Source organism: Pristiophorus japonicus, chromosome 7 (genome assembly GCF_044704955.1).
Source record: "Pristiophorus japonicus isolate sPriJap1 chromosome 7, sPriJap1.hap1, whole genome shotgun sequence".
NCBI lineage: Eukaryota > Metazoa > Chordata > Chondrichthyes > Pristiophoridae > Pristiophorus > Pristiophorus japonicus.
In genome coordinates, this window is record NC_091983.1 from 199,833,359 (window position 1) to 199,846,829 (window position 13,471).

Sequence of the window (13,471 nt, forward strand, 5' to 3'; positions counted from 1 at the left end):
GTCACTCTGTGATCAGTAACCTTTATTAGTCAGCACTGAAGTGGAGAAGATGGGTGGAGCTTCCCCTTTTATACCTGAATGTCCAGGTTAGGGGTGTCTCCCATAAGATCACGACCTAGTGGTCAGTGTTCTCACGGTGTACAACTTAGGTCAGTTTATACGTGGATTACAATGACAGTAGATTACATCTCTGTGAGCGCAGAACTCCCTCGGCCCGATTCTGGAACGTGAGCCTAGATTTTGTGTTCAAGTCCTGGAGTGGGACTCGAACCCACAGACTCTTAGTGTAGAGGGAGACACTTAAACATCACAACATCCCGGTTGGGTAGCGAGGATGCCTATGTTGTGGTCAGTAGCACGGTGGCAATGCGACTGAGTGGTGCATTCGAAGGTCAGCTGGGACCACTAATCCATGTATTATTTCTATAAATATATCCTTTTTTAACCCCATTATTGTTTGACACTTCCTCCTAACTCATTTCTGCCTTTCTGGATTCTGCTTGCTGCTCCCGTTCAGACACCTTTAAGAACATAAGAAATAGGAGCAGGAGTAGGCCATTCAATAAGATCATGGCTAATCTGATCATGAAATCAGCTCTACTTCCCTGCCCGCTCCCCATAATCCTTTATTCGCTTATCGCTCAAAAATCTGTCTATCTCCACCTTAAATATATTCAAAGACCCAGCCTCCACAGCTCTCTGGGGCAGAGAATTACATAGATTTACAACTCTCTGAGAGAAGAAATTTCTCCTCATCTCAGTTTTAAATGGGCGGCCCTTATTCTGAGACTATGTCCCCTAGCTTTAATTTCCCCTATGAATGGAAACATCCTCTCTGCATCCACCTTGCCGAGCCCCCTCATTATCCTATAAGTTTCAATAAGATCACCTCTCATTCTGAACTCCAATGCGTATAGGCCCAACCTACTCAACCTATCCTCATAAGACAACCCCTCATCTCTGGAATCAACCTAGTGAACCTTCTCTAAACAGCCTCCAATATCCTTTCTTAAATATGGAGACCAAAACTGTACACAGTACTCCTGGTTGACTTTGGTTGACCTTTGGGAAGGGGACCATAATTCCCACCCCTCCCCGTGACATTGCGTTGGGTCGCTGCCCTGCAATTTCAAGTTTGAAGTGACTTCCACACTCTGGTGGTCAGTTGTTTGGTCCAAACTGTGTTGGTATTCCGCTCTCCTACACAGTGATTCATCCTGCGACAGACTCCCAAACCTCCATCCCTTGGAAGGACAAGGGCAGCAGGTGCATGGGAACACCGTCATCTCCACGTTCCCCTCTAATCACGCACCATTCCCTCTTTTGACGTATGTCGTCGTTGCTTCAACATCACTGGGTCAAAATCCTGGGACACCCTCAGGAGTAGCTTCACCACCCTCAGGAGTAGTTCAAGAAGAAGGCTCACCCACCTTCTCAAAGGCAATTAGGGATCAGTGCCCATGGTAACATAGCACAGTGAGTCAAAAGGAAAATCATATTGGGGGACAGGGCGAGGGTGGTGGAAATTGGCAGGAAACCAGTTCTCGAGTGCAGCACCCTGCCTTGGCTAGGCCAGGGACCCACCAGACTCGGGTCCCGAGCCTCGGTGCTCCCTTACTGACCTTACCGCCATCCTGCTGAGTTCTGCAAGCACAATGGCGTCTGGACACAGCCCGTGCCTTCTGATTAAAGAAAAGAATTAATGCGGCGTTTGAGCCACATTAATCAGAATCAAATTAGTTCAGCTAGATTGCGCTGTGGAATTCGAGGCCTGTGATCGGTGTATCCCTGAAACAGAGCAATGTTTGAAGAACCCGACAGCTTCAAACACGCGCTGCACCCGCTGGGACAATGGGGTAGGTGGTGACTGTGCGATGGTGTCAATAGGGCAATAGTAAATCAGCAGCCCTGCTCACATCTCTCCCAACTTTTATTTCTATTCAAGGCAACGGGTAGTCACTGGTGACCTGTTGTTTCTTGAGTCCCTTTATTTAACAGAGTGCTTTTCTGCACGAACATTTTTGAGTCCTTCTGCGCATGTGTGCTGTGGACCCCACCCCTTTTTGCACCTGCGCTCGATCCAGTCACGCACGTATGAGGAAGCTGGAGGTGGGACTGAGCCATGCGGAGCTGCTGCTCGAGCCTGAGCCTGCTACTGGGGCTTATTTATTTGTATTTTGCGGCCTGGAACCAGTTTTTTTTCCGCGCCTGATAGTCTGTCTCTATCTAATTTGTCCCGCCCCTACATTTGTTTTTTTAAAATTTCCACCCGCTCCCTCCCCCTCCCCAAGTCACGTTCTGTCATTCCAGAAAGTCCTCTTTTCCTAATGATTTATATCTACAGGTGGAAATCTGGGCTTTAGCTTCGGAATTTATTTTTCCTTTGGACTTTTTCATCTCTCTCTTGCCCGATCCATGGCTGCTGACCTTTTAACGCGGGGCAGTTTGCAGAGAAAGTGATTTAGATACAAGCTGTGATAAGTGCTTAAAAGATAAAGGATTAAATCAAGTAGAAAACCACACAACCCAGGGGCCTCTGCTTTTAGGCCTGCCTGTGTGCTAAAGCTTATTTGCATTTATCATGCCTCTCGGAGACCCCTCCAATCACTTCACACACATTGAGTCACTTTTTCAGGTGCCGTGACTGTTGGTCTGTCGGTGAATGTGGCAACCAATGGCAAGATCCCACAAGCAAAAATGAATTCATGATTAGTAGGTTTATTTTTGTTGGTGTTGCTTGAGAGAAGAATATTGGCCAGGAAACTGGGAGAAATCCCTGCTCCATTTCCAGCAGTGCCTTGGGATAACGAAAACAAAATCACCAAATGACACAGATGAAGCGTTTTGCTTGTCGTGTTTCTGGCTCACGGCTGTCTCTTTAAATTCAGTCACAACACATCAGGGACCAAGGTTCCACCAATAGTAATCCACTGGAGGAACCTGGGCAAGTAGGGAAGGGAAATCAGATAGGAGTAACCGGACGGGGGGTCGGGGGGGGGGGGGGGCGTGGAATCAGAGAGGGGGGGAAATCAGAGAGAAGGGAAATCAGAGAGAGGGGAAATCAAATGGGAGGAATCAGACACGGGGTGGGAAATCAGACCGGAGGGAGGGGGGGGGGCGGGCGGTGGCAGGGGGAATCAGACAGGGCGGAAATGGAAATCAGGCAGGGGGGAAATCAGGCAGGGGGGAAATCAGGCAGGGGGGGAAATCAGACGCGGGGGGTTTTGGGGGGAGGAATCCGACACGGGGTGGGAAATCAGACAGGGGGGATGGAAATCAGACAGGGGGGAAATCAGGCAGGGGGAAAATCAGACAGGGGGGAAATCAGACAGGGGGGAAATCAGACTGGGGAGGGGGTTCTGCCAAAATCAGCTGCTGGCAGATGGAGGTGGACTGTACCATCTCCCCTTCTTGAGGGAAGCACCAAAGTCCCCACAGCGCAGGGAAGCTCGCCGTGGGCATGGATGATGGTATGTGCCAACCCATGTGGTGCAATCTTCTGTGTCTCCACCACTTTATAATAAACTAAAACAAAGTGTAAGCATAATCCATCTGATCCTGATGATGCAACTTTCTCCTGTTTTATTCTTGATGTCTGGGTTGCCAGGGTCCATTTACCACTGATTCTGCCGAAATGCCTTTTTAAGTGATTGCACATTTGTGTCAAGCAACCCGTTGATTTAATTCGAGCAGACTGCAGGCCAAAAAGACAGCATTGCCAGAGCAGAAATTTTCTGCTGGGAATGGTGAGCAATCCTCCCAAGTGCAGATTTCCCAACATCCAACAGCTTCACTTCCCGTTCTTCCCAAACATTCTGAGGAATGCAGGGTATTTACTGGCCTCTTTAAACCATGTCCAAAACAAACCAGATTTGCAAGTGTGGAATTACAGTTGAAAAGGTCAAGGCCTCACAAGGACCTTGAGGCCTCGGTTGACGAGGGTCTCTCTTGACTCCGGTGATGGGGCTTTCAAATCAATCCTTGGGGTCTGTGTACCGAGCAACGCCACCATGCAGACACGGAGACTTATAACTCGGTGTAACTGAGCAGCGCTATTGGTTTGTGCAGCTGACGTGTAAGAATGAGCGTTAGAAGCGAGAGAAGGACATCGGATCTGAAATTGCTTCTCGTGTGCAAATGCCTCTGACCCGCAAAAAAAGTACGCACCTACCTGATGCCTCTTCGGGCTCTTGCTCTCCTGGGCCTGCAGGCGTACGCCTGCGTAAAGACCCATGTATCCCAGGGGTGCATGCCTTCCGCAGCCATCCCTAGGATCATGTGGGCTGGCCCAACCAATCACAAAGGGTATTTCCATTATCCTTATGGGAATCCATTTATATACGGAATTCCCATAAGCATAATAGGAATCCCCTTAAAAAGCAAATTTTCACCCCATTTAAATAAATATAAATCAGCACGTGTTCAAAATTAATTAGAATACAATTTAATTAAACATTTGAATCAAAAAAAATTTTAAAATAAAATTAAACATTTTTAAAGGGGCCAAAAACAACCTAATCTAATTTTAAAGGTTTTTGAATGTTTAAATGATTTAAAAAAATTTATTTCAATATTTATTTAAACCCTTGCACTGGTAAAAGAAGGCCCGATGCCAGCTTTTACCAGAGTTTTGTGGGCATTCACTGGGCAGAAGTTCTCCACCAGTGAATGCCCATTTCATGTGCATGCACACAATCTGTTAAGCTGAAACTTGACAGATCGCAAGTTCCATCATTTTCACGCATTGCGCTTCACATGTGGAAACCCGGAACTTGCGACCAAGTAATGCCGCTTCTGATCCACCAGCTCGGGAAGGCCTGAGACCAGGCGCACGTATCTATATCCTTAACTCTTTGATGTGGGAAAAGGGCTGGCCTGCACGCGGTGTGGCTTCATCACCTGCAGCCCCTCACACGGTGAGGTATTGGCACCACGCCATTGGCAGAGAAACCCTGCAGTGCGGCATCATGACCCCGCATCATCAGCCGGTGTCCATTGTTGGCTGAAGGCCTTCAATGCCTCCTGAGAGCTCAACACGACTCGTCATTCTCCTGGACAGTCTACAGGTTCAGCCATCTCCCACCCGTTGTTTCCCTGATGGAATCAATCTATTGTGTCCGCTGTTTTCATATCACTGATGCCGACGTCCATTGCACCTACAGGCAATCTCTCCGTGGCTGTTCGTTGAACACTCCCACATCTATTTTCTTTCAAGTTATATCAGCCAGGGTCATCTCAGTCTTGGCTTGTTGCCTGATGCCCTTTATTCTGCTTTTACCGTATTGCTAAGAATTTCTTCGGGGTGTGGGGGCGGGTGGGGTCCCCGATCGGCCGCCGTAACTTTGTTGGGAATCCCGGATACACCGCACAAACAGAATTTATGCTGTTCTTCCAACAAAGCGACAGCAGTTGATCGGGAACCCCACTGAGGGAATTCCCAGGGTGACTGCCAGCAGAACCCACTGTTGGTGTGCAAAGACCCCAGCTCTGCCAGCCAGCCAGAAATACTGCCCCTTCTGCTGTTGAATGGAGAGAAGCTGAGGTGAAACAATTAAGTAAAGAGAGAGATATTTTTTTAAAATAATATTCAGAATGCCTTTGTGGGCTTCACTCTGCAAATACTGGGGCTATGCCAGCTCTGAGTTGCTGAATATTATAAGAAATAGGAACAGGAGTAGGCCGTACTGCCCCTCGGGCCTGCTCTGCCATTCAGTAAGATCATGGCTGATCTAATCTTGGCCTCAACTCCACTTTCCTGCCTGTTCCCCATAACCCTTGACTCCCCTATAGTTCAAGAATCTGTCTATCTCAGCCTTGAATATATTCAATGACCCATCCTCCACAGCTCTCTGGGGCAGAGAATTTCAAAGATTCACGACCCCTCTGAGAGAATAAACTCCTCCTCATCTCCTTCTTAAATGAGCAATCCCTTGATCTGATACTGTGCCCCCTAGTTCTAGATTCCCCCACACAGAGAAATATCCTCTCAGCATTGGCCCTGTCAAGCCCCCCGAGAATCTTATATATTTCAATAAGATCATCTCTCATTCTTCTAAACTCCAATGAGTACAGGCCAAATCTGCTCAAACCTTCCTCATAAGACAACCCCTTCATCCCAGGAATCAAGCGAGTGAACCTTCTCTGAACTGCCTCCAATACAAGAATATCCTTCCTTAAGTGCAGAGACCAAAACTGTATGCAGTACTCCAGGTGTGGTCTCACCAACGCCCTGTACAGTTGTAGCAAGACTAGGACCATAAACCAGGTTATTATGTGGAATAACAGTTTTGATCCTTCACTTATTTTAAAAATAGTTGTTTCATAATGTTCTGTATCACACCCTGATTTCCACACACCAGCCCCGTCCCTGCCAACGGTCTCCCGACTTTCAAGCCCCCGACAGTTCTGCTTGTACTTGGTCATTAGGAATCCCATGGGGGATGATCTGGGAAGGGCGACTTTATTCCAGATTTTTTGAAAGCTCCTTCCCCCCCACCCCCGCCCCCAATCTGGGCATTGTGCCGCGGCGGCAGTGCAGCAATGACACAGAATGTGTGGAATTGTGAGCGAGGACAGGGGTCAGATCCGTTCCATACAGGCTGGAGAAAATAAATCTCCAGATACAATACTTTGAGGTATGCCAGAGCAGGGGGCATTGGGGCAAAGGTCAGCGCACAATCAGGACAGATGCGAGGAAGTATTTCTTTACACAGAGGGCAATCAGCCACTAGAATGGATTACCAAGAAGGTTGGTTGAGGCCGGGACACTCTTTAAGAAACACAACATGCCGTATCAAGATTAAATGAGCCTTCCTCTTCCGAACCTTTACACGGGATTACATAGGATATATGGCACAGAAACAGGCCATTCAGCCCAACCAGTCCATGCCGGCGTTTATGCTCCACTCGAGCCTCCTCCCTTCTCTCCTCATCTAACTCTTATCATCATAACCCTATATTCCCTTCTCCCTCATATGCTTGTCTAGCCGCCCCTAAAATGCATCTATACTACTCACCTCAACCACTCCCTGTGGTAGCGAGTTTCACATTCTCACCACTCTCTGGGTAAAGAAGTTTCTTCTGAATTCCCTATTGGATTTCTTGATGACTATCTTGTATTCCCTCTAGTTATGACCTCTAGTTATGCTCTAGTTACACAACCTAGCTTATGATCTTGGAAAGATGGAGAAGCACCATGTAGTGAGATGGTGCCTCACACAGCCCATGTTCAACTGATGTTCTCTCTTGTGTTAGTTAATATGGGTTGGGGGTGGGGAAAACTACAATTGGCGTTGGTGTCACTGAGCTCGGGAAGGGAACGAATCAACCGGGGGTCATCTCCTTATTGCTGAAAAACGTGTATACCTGGGAGTCAGGGAAGGACAGGATTGGGATGGACTCTGTTAGCTCCCAGGTTCAGCAGACTGCTCATTCTCATTGGAGTGGCTTGTGCTTGAAGAAGGGCCTGTAAGTGGTTTTGATACTAGCCCAATTGCTAGATGGACGGTTACGAAAATTCTATACCCAGGGATTATTATTCAGAGTGTAAATGGAATAAATCACGGATAGGAATGCTTCGGTGAAAAACCGTACTTATTTTATTTGGTCTAACATACACTGGCTAAAAACATGCACCTCTAAAACAGAATCACTGTCTCAATGGAGAATAAAATCCAGGTTACAAACAGCATACATACAGTACAGAACTGAGACATGCAGTAATTTCCTTGTTGCTATGGTGGATTCTAACTCCACCACTACCAACGAGTTACCCCCAGTCGCATAAGCCCCTTCTGGCTAAACCGAAAGAATTCCTTCTGAGAAATAGCCCCTAAAGCTTCACTTCTGAGAAAACCCTGAACCTTTAGTCTCACCCAGCTCGCCCGGGTGATCTCTGGTTACCGGCTTGGGACACTCGCGATCATGCTCACCACTACACACACCGTTGGTTTCCTCACTCAGCTCAGCTGTGGGAAGTCACTGCCTGGTTTTCAGTCTCGGCAGCTTCTTCTGCGGAACTGTGGCTTCCTCCTCTGTTACGTCGATCTTGGTGGAGCGAGAGCGAGAGGGAGAGAGAGAGAGCTCTAGATTCAAACTGCAAGCTGCAAGCTCCAAGCTAAAAATAAAGTGGAAAAGAGCTTGTCTTTATGGGAGTCTTGCTACCCGCTATCTTTCCTGCCCATCTTTAAAATCCTTTTGTTTCTAAGCACGGGTACTTAGTCAGTGATGGGCCATCCAACCCATGTGTATTGGACTAATGGCCCTTAGTCTGGGCATCTCTCAGTCTTTGTGTTGGGAAAGACCTGGCTCCTCTTTGTGTGGCCAGGCTCGTGGGTTCATTGTTCTGCTTTCCTTCTGAGATGGAGGAGAGAAGTGCTTTTGCATATTAGAGTGGCTTTGTCACTGGCACCCCCCCTTCCTGGCGGACAGCTCTTTTGTCAATATACATGGCCCCCTTCCTTTAGCTGGGACCGATGGGCAAACCCGTACATTCGGGATGACTGACAGTTCTTTTGTCACAGCTAACTGCCATGCGGTCTCTGGAGTTTTAACAAAAAAAACAGCTTTTTTCACGTATCTATACAGGGTGACCCCAGCACAGGGAAAATACCCTCAGAAAAAAAATAAAGTCCACGAAATATTCTCGACTAAATCCATTCTTTAAACAGAAACTGTGCAATCTCTTCAGCCTGTTGGGCTGGCGAGACGGCACCCCAGCGCGAAACGGCACCTTCATGAGGGGAGGGGAGGGGAGAAAAACGGGACAGGTTTTCCATGCGCCTACAAAGCGCTAACTTTGCGATGCTTGGACCCGCAGGTTTGTGATGCGATTCATCGAACTGGACGGGCTTACGTGCCTGTTAAACTTTCTCCGAAGCATGGACTATGACACGTCAGAGAGCCGCATTCATACATCCGTTATAGGGTGCATCAAGGCTCTCATGAACAATTCCCAGGGCCGGGCCCACGTGCTGGCTCACCCAGAGAGCATCAACATCATTTCTCACAGTCTCAGGACGGAGAACATCAAGACCAAGATCGCAGTGCTGGAGATTTTGGGCGCAGTTTGTCTGGTACCCGGAGGGCACAAGAAAGTACTGCAAGCAATGTTGCACTACCAGATTTATGCCGCAGAGAGGACTCGCTTCCAGGTAGGACTGATCTTCCTCTCGGAGAATAAGTGCCACGTTCAACCAATTGCACGTCATTGGTTTCTGTGCACCCCCCGTGTTAACGATACTCCTTTTGGAGATGGTGTGTATTTTTCTCGGTTGGGTTGAAGCAGAGCAAACATACAGGTACCGGCCCACAAACACAAACAGATTATCACAAATGCTCATGTGTGAGTGTTGGCAGGATATTTTGACTGAATAGCGCATCACAGCCATGCTCTGACCTGTCTTCCTCACACAGGCATTTCCCATCAAGAGTTGTTGGATTGAATTTGGGTCACTTTTTGCCTCTCTTCCTCTCCTTAACCTGCGGGTCAGGTGTGCTAATGCCAACGACAGCAGGGCTGAGATCAAAGACCTGGGAATCTAGGCCTGTCCTTGTCCTGGGACCGCTCATGAACCACCGGTATTTAATACACGCACACAGGGATAGATTTTGAGTTCAATGGAAATAAGAATCGGGGGATTGCCAAATCTAATCCAGACAGCGTTGGATTTGTGTAACATAGCACAAGTAACCTGAACCCTGTGAAAATTTGTGTTGTCAATGAGGTCCCTCCTGGACAAAGCTTCCTTTATTTAGCAGCTCCCAACCTTCTCGCTGACTTACATCAGAGGGAAACATTGTTCCTATTGAGTCAGGCTCACTTAAGACAGTATCCCTCTCATTGCACCTACCAAGGTTGTAACTTGAATCCCAGCAGGGAGCTAAACCGTCCAACCTTCTGCCCCCATCCCCATGTCTAATATCAGCATATCATGGGAGGTCCTTTAAACATAGGCCTCCTCTCAGAAACTGTTCGGTACGGGCCTTTCTTCATGGCTGTGATTAAATCATTCAGCTGTGAAGGGAACAGAACCTGATCCTATCTGTAGAATGAATACAATCCCTACAAGCTACAGTCACCCTCGGGAGGGGGGGGGGGGAGGGCCATGGTTCCTCATCCTGATCCTGACCGTAATCCAATGAGACCATCTGGAAGCTCTGACAACACATTGGTTAAAACATTCTTCATCCTTCATTTCAAACCCCTCCATGGCCTCACCCTCCCGAACTTCCTTCAGCCCTACAACCCTCAAGATCTCTGCACTCCTCCTGACATGAGAGCAACTAGAAAAAGAAAGAATTTGCATTTATACAGCGCCTTACACGATTTTGGGATGTCCCAAAGTGTCCTATAGCCAATGAAGTCGTTTTGAAGTATAGTCACTCTTGTAATGTAGGAACTTGCGCACAGCAAGCTCCCACAGGGTACAAAGCCCTGGTTAGACCACACCTGGAGTACTGTGAGCAGTTCTGGCCACCACACCTTAGGGAGGTTAAATTGGCCTTGGAGGGAGTGCAGCGTGGGTTTCCCAGAATTATACCCGGACTTCAAGGGTTAAGTTATGAGGAGCGATTACACAAATTAGAGTTGTGTTCCCTGGAATTTACAAGGTTAAGGAGTGATCTGATCGATGTTTTCAGGCTATTAAGGGGGACAGATAGACGGGTAGATAGAGACTATTTCCGCTGGTTGCCAATTCTAGGTCTCGTGGGCTTAGTCTAAAGATTAGAGCCAGACCTTTCAGGAGTGAAATTAGGAAACACTTCTACACACAAAAGGTGGTAGAAGTTTAGAACTCTCTTCCGCAAACGGTAATTGATGCTGGATCAATTGTTAATTTTAAATCGGAGATTGATAGCTTTTTGTTAACCAAAGATATTAAGGCATATGGGCCACAGTTGGGTATATAGAGTTATATCACAGATCAGCCATGGTCTCATTGAATGGCGCAACAGGCTCGAGGGGCTGAATGGCCTACTCCTGTTCCAATGTTCCGATGTTCCACAGACAGCAATGTGATGATGACTAGATAATCTGTTTCAGCGATGATTGTTAAGGGATAAATATTGGCCAGGACACTAGGGAGAATTTCCCTGCTCTTATTCAAAATAATGCTGTGGGATCTTTTACGTCCCCCTAAGGGAGGCAGACGTAGCCTCAGTGTAACGTCTCATCCGAAAGATGACACCCCTGACAGTGCAGCACTCCCTCAGTACTGTGCTGAAAGGTTAACGGTTGTAATGGAGGCGCTTTACGAACTGGAAGTTTAATGATCAGAAAACTAATGGGAGTAGGCAGGTGACAATAGAAAGTGCGCAGCAGGTCAGGTGATATCTGTAAATAGGTTAATGTTTGGGGTGAGCTCTGGTGAAGGGTCCCACGGGGCTAACCTGTTTTCCTCACTCAGATGTTGATTGACCTGCCAGCTAGTTCTAGCATTTCTTCCACTATAATCCAGGAGCTGATTGTGTTTTTATATATAGTTTCCAATCATTTCCCCATCCCTCTTCTAAAGGTGTTGACTCCCTCACTAGGATACATTTTCACAGGCAGTGGTCACCCTCCATCGCTTGCCAACAGTGAAGCTTGACTATCTGTAGGATATTCAACTGTGGGGATAATCACAACGATTCCTGACCTCAGTGATCGTGTCCTCACTTGATCCTGTCTCACTAATGCTGTCCTCACCAGATTGTTTACGCGCCCAATCCTGTCCTCACGAGATCCTGGCCTGATTAGATCCTATCTCCACTTGATGGCTGTGCTCACATGATCCTATCCTCATGTAAACCTGTCCTCACATGATTCTGTCTTCAATCAAACCTGTCTTCACTCACCAGATCCTCTCTCCTTCAGTCGAGTGCTCGGTAGACACAGTGGCCCTGGCAGAGGGCTGAGATCAGGTCACTCACCCACCTCAGGACGTCCCAAAGAGCTTTACAACCAATGAAGTACTTTATGAATTGTAGTTGCTGTTAAAATGTGGGAAACGCGACAGCCAATTTGCGCTCAGCAAGCTCCTGGATTATAGCCCACAAACAGCAATGTGATAATAACCAGATAATCTGTTTTAGTGATGTTGATTGAAAGAAAGAAAAAGAAAGACTTGCATTTCTAGAACACCTTTCATGACCACTGGATGTCTCAAAGCACTTTACAGCCAATGAAGTACTTTTGGAGAGTAGTCACTGTTGTTGCATTCGTTATAATCGACCAAAATTCTCTGGACTCTGGGGAGGTACCAGCGGATTGGAAAGCAGCTAATGTAACGCCTCTGTTTAAAAAAGGGGGCAGACAAAAGGCAGGTAACTATAGGCCGGTTAGTTTAACATCTGCAGTGGGGAAAATGCTTGAAGCTATCATTAAGGAAAAAATAGCGGGACATCTAGATAGAAATAGTGCAATCAAGCAGATGCAGCATGGATTCATGAAGGGGAAATCATGTTTAACTAATTTACTGGAATTCTTTGAGGATATAACGAGCATGGTGGATAGAGGTGTACCGATGGTTGTGGTGTATTTACATTTCCAAAAGGCATTCGATAAAGTGCCACACAAAAGGTTACTGCAGAAGATAAAGGTACGCGGAGTCAGAGGAAATGTATTAGCATGGATCGAGAATTGGCTGGCTAACAGAAAGCAGAGAGTCAGGATAAATGGGTCCCTTTCGGGTTGGAAATCGGTGGTTAGTGGTGTGCCACAGGGATCGGTGCCGGGACCACAACTGTTTACAATATACATAGATGACCTGGAAGAGGGGACAGAGTGTAGTGTAACAAAATTTGCAGATGACACAAAGATTAGTGGGAAAGCGGGTTGTGTAGAGGACACAGAGAGGCTGCAAAGAGATTTGGATAGGTTAAGCGAATGGGCTAAGGTTTGGCAGATGGAATACAATGTCGGAAAATGTGAGGTCATCCAACTTGGGAAAAAAAACAGTAAAAGGGAATATTATTTGAATGGGGAGAAATTACAACATGCTGCGGTGCAGAGGGACCTGGGGGGTCCTTGTGCATAAATCCCAAAAAGTTAGTTTGCAGGTTCAGCAGGCAATCAGGAAGGCGAATGGAATGTTGGCCTTCATTGCAAGAGGGATGGAGTACAAAAGCAGGGAGGTCCTGCTGCAACTGTACAGGGTATTGGTGAGGCCGCACCTGGAGTACTGCGTGCAGTTTTGGTCACCTTACTTAAGGAAGGATATACTGGCTTTGGAGGGGTTACAGAGACGATTCACTAGGCTGATTCCGGAGATGAGGGGGTTACCTTATGATGATAGATTGAGTAGACTGGGTCTTTACTCGTTGAAGTTCAGAAGGATGAGGGGTGATCTTATAGAAACATTTAAAATAATGAAAGGGATAGACAAGATAGAGGCAGAGAGGTTGTTTCCACTGGTCGGGGAGACTAGAACTAGGGGGCACAGCCTCAAAATACGGGGGAGCCAATTTAAAACCGAGTTGAGAAGGAATT

At 47.1% G+C, this 13,471-nt stretch overlaps 1 protein-coding gene across 5 annotated transcripts in view; it reads left to right on the plus strand.

Moving 5' to 3' along the window:
- The window catches only part of daam2 (dishevelled associated activator of morphogenesis 2), a 397,560-nt gene that overhangs the window by 239,018 nt on the left and 145,071 nt on the right, over window positions 1–13,471 (plus strand). For all 5 annotated transcript variants that reach the window (XM_070885703.1, XM_070885707.1, XM_070885704.1 and 2 more), the window contains exon 6: window positions 8,819–9,152. In XM_070885703.1, coding sequence (XP_070741804.1) covers window positions 8,819–9,152 — 334 coding nt within the window. The remainder of the gene's footprint in view (window positions 1–8,818; window positions 9,153–13,471) is intronic.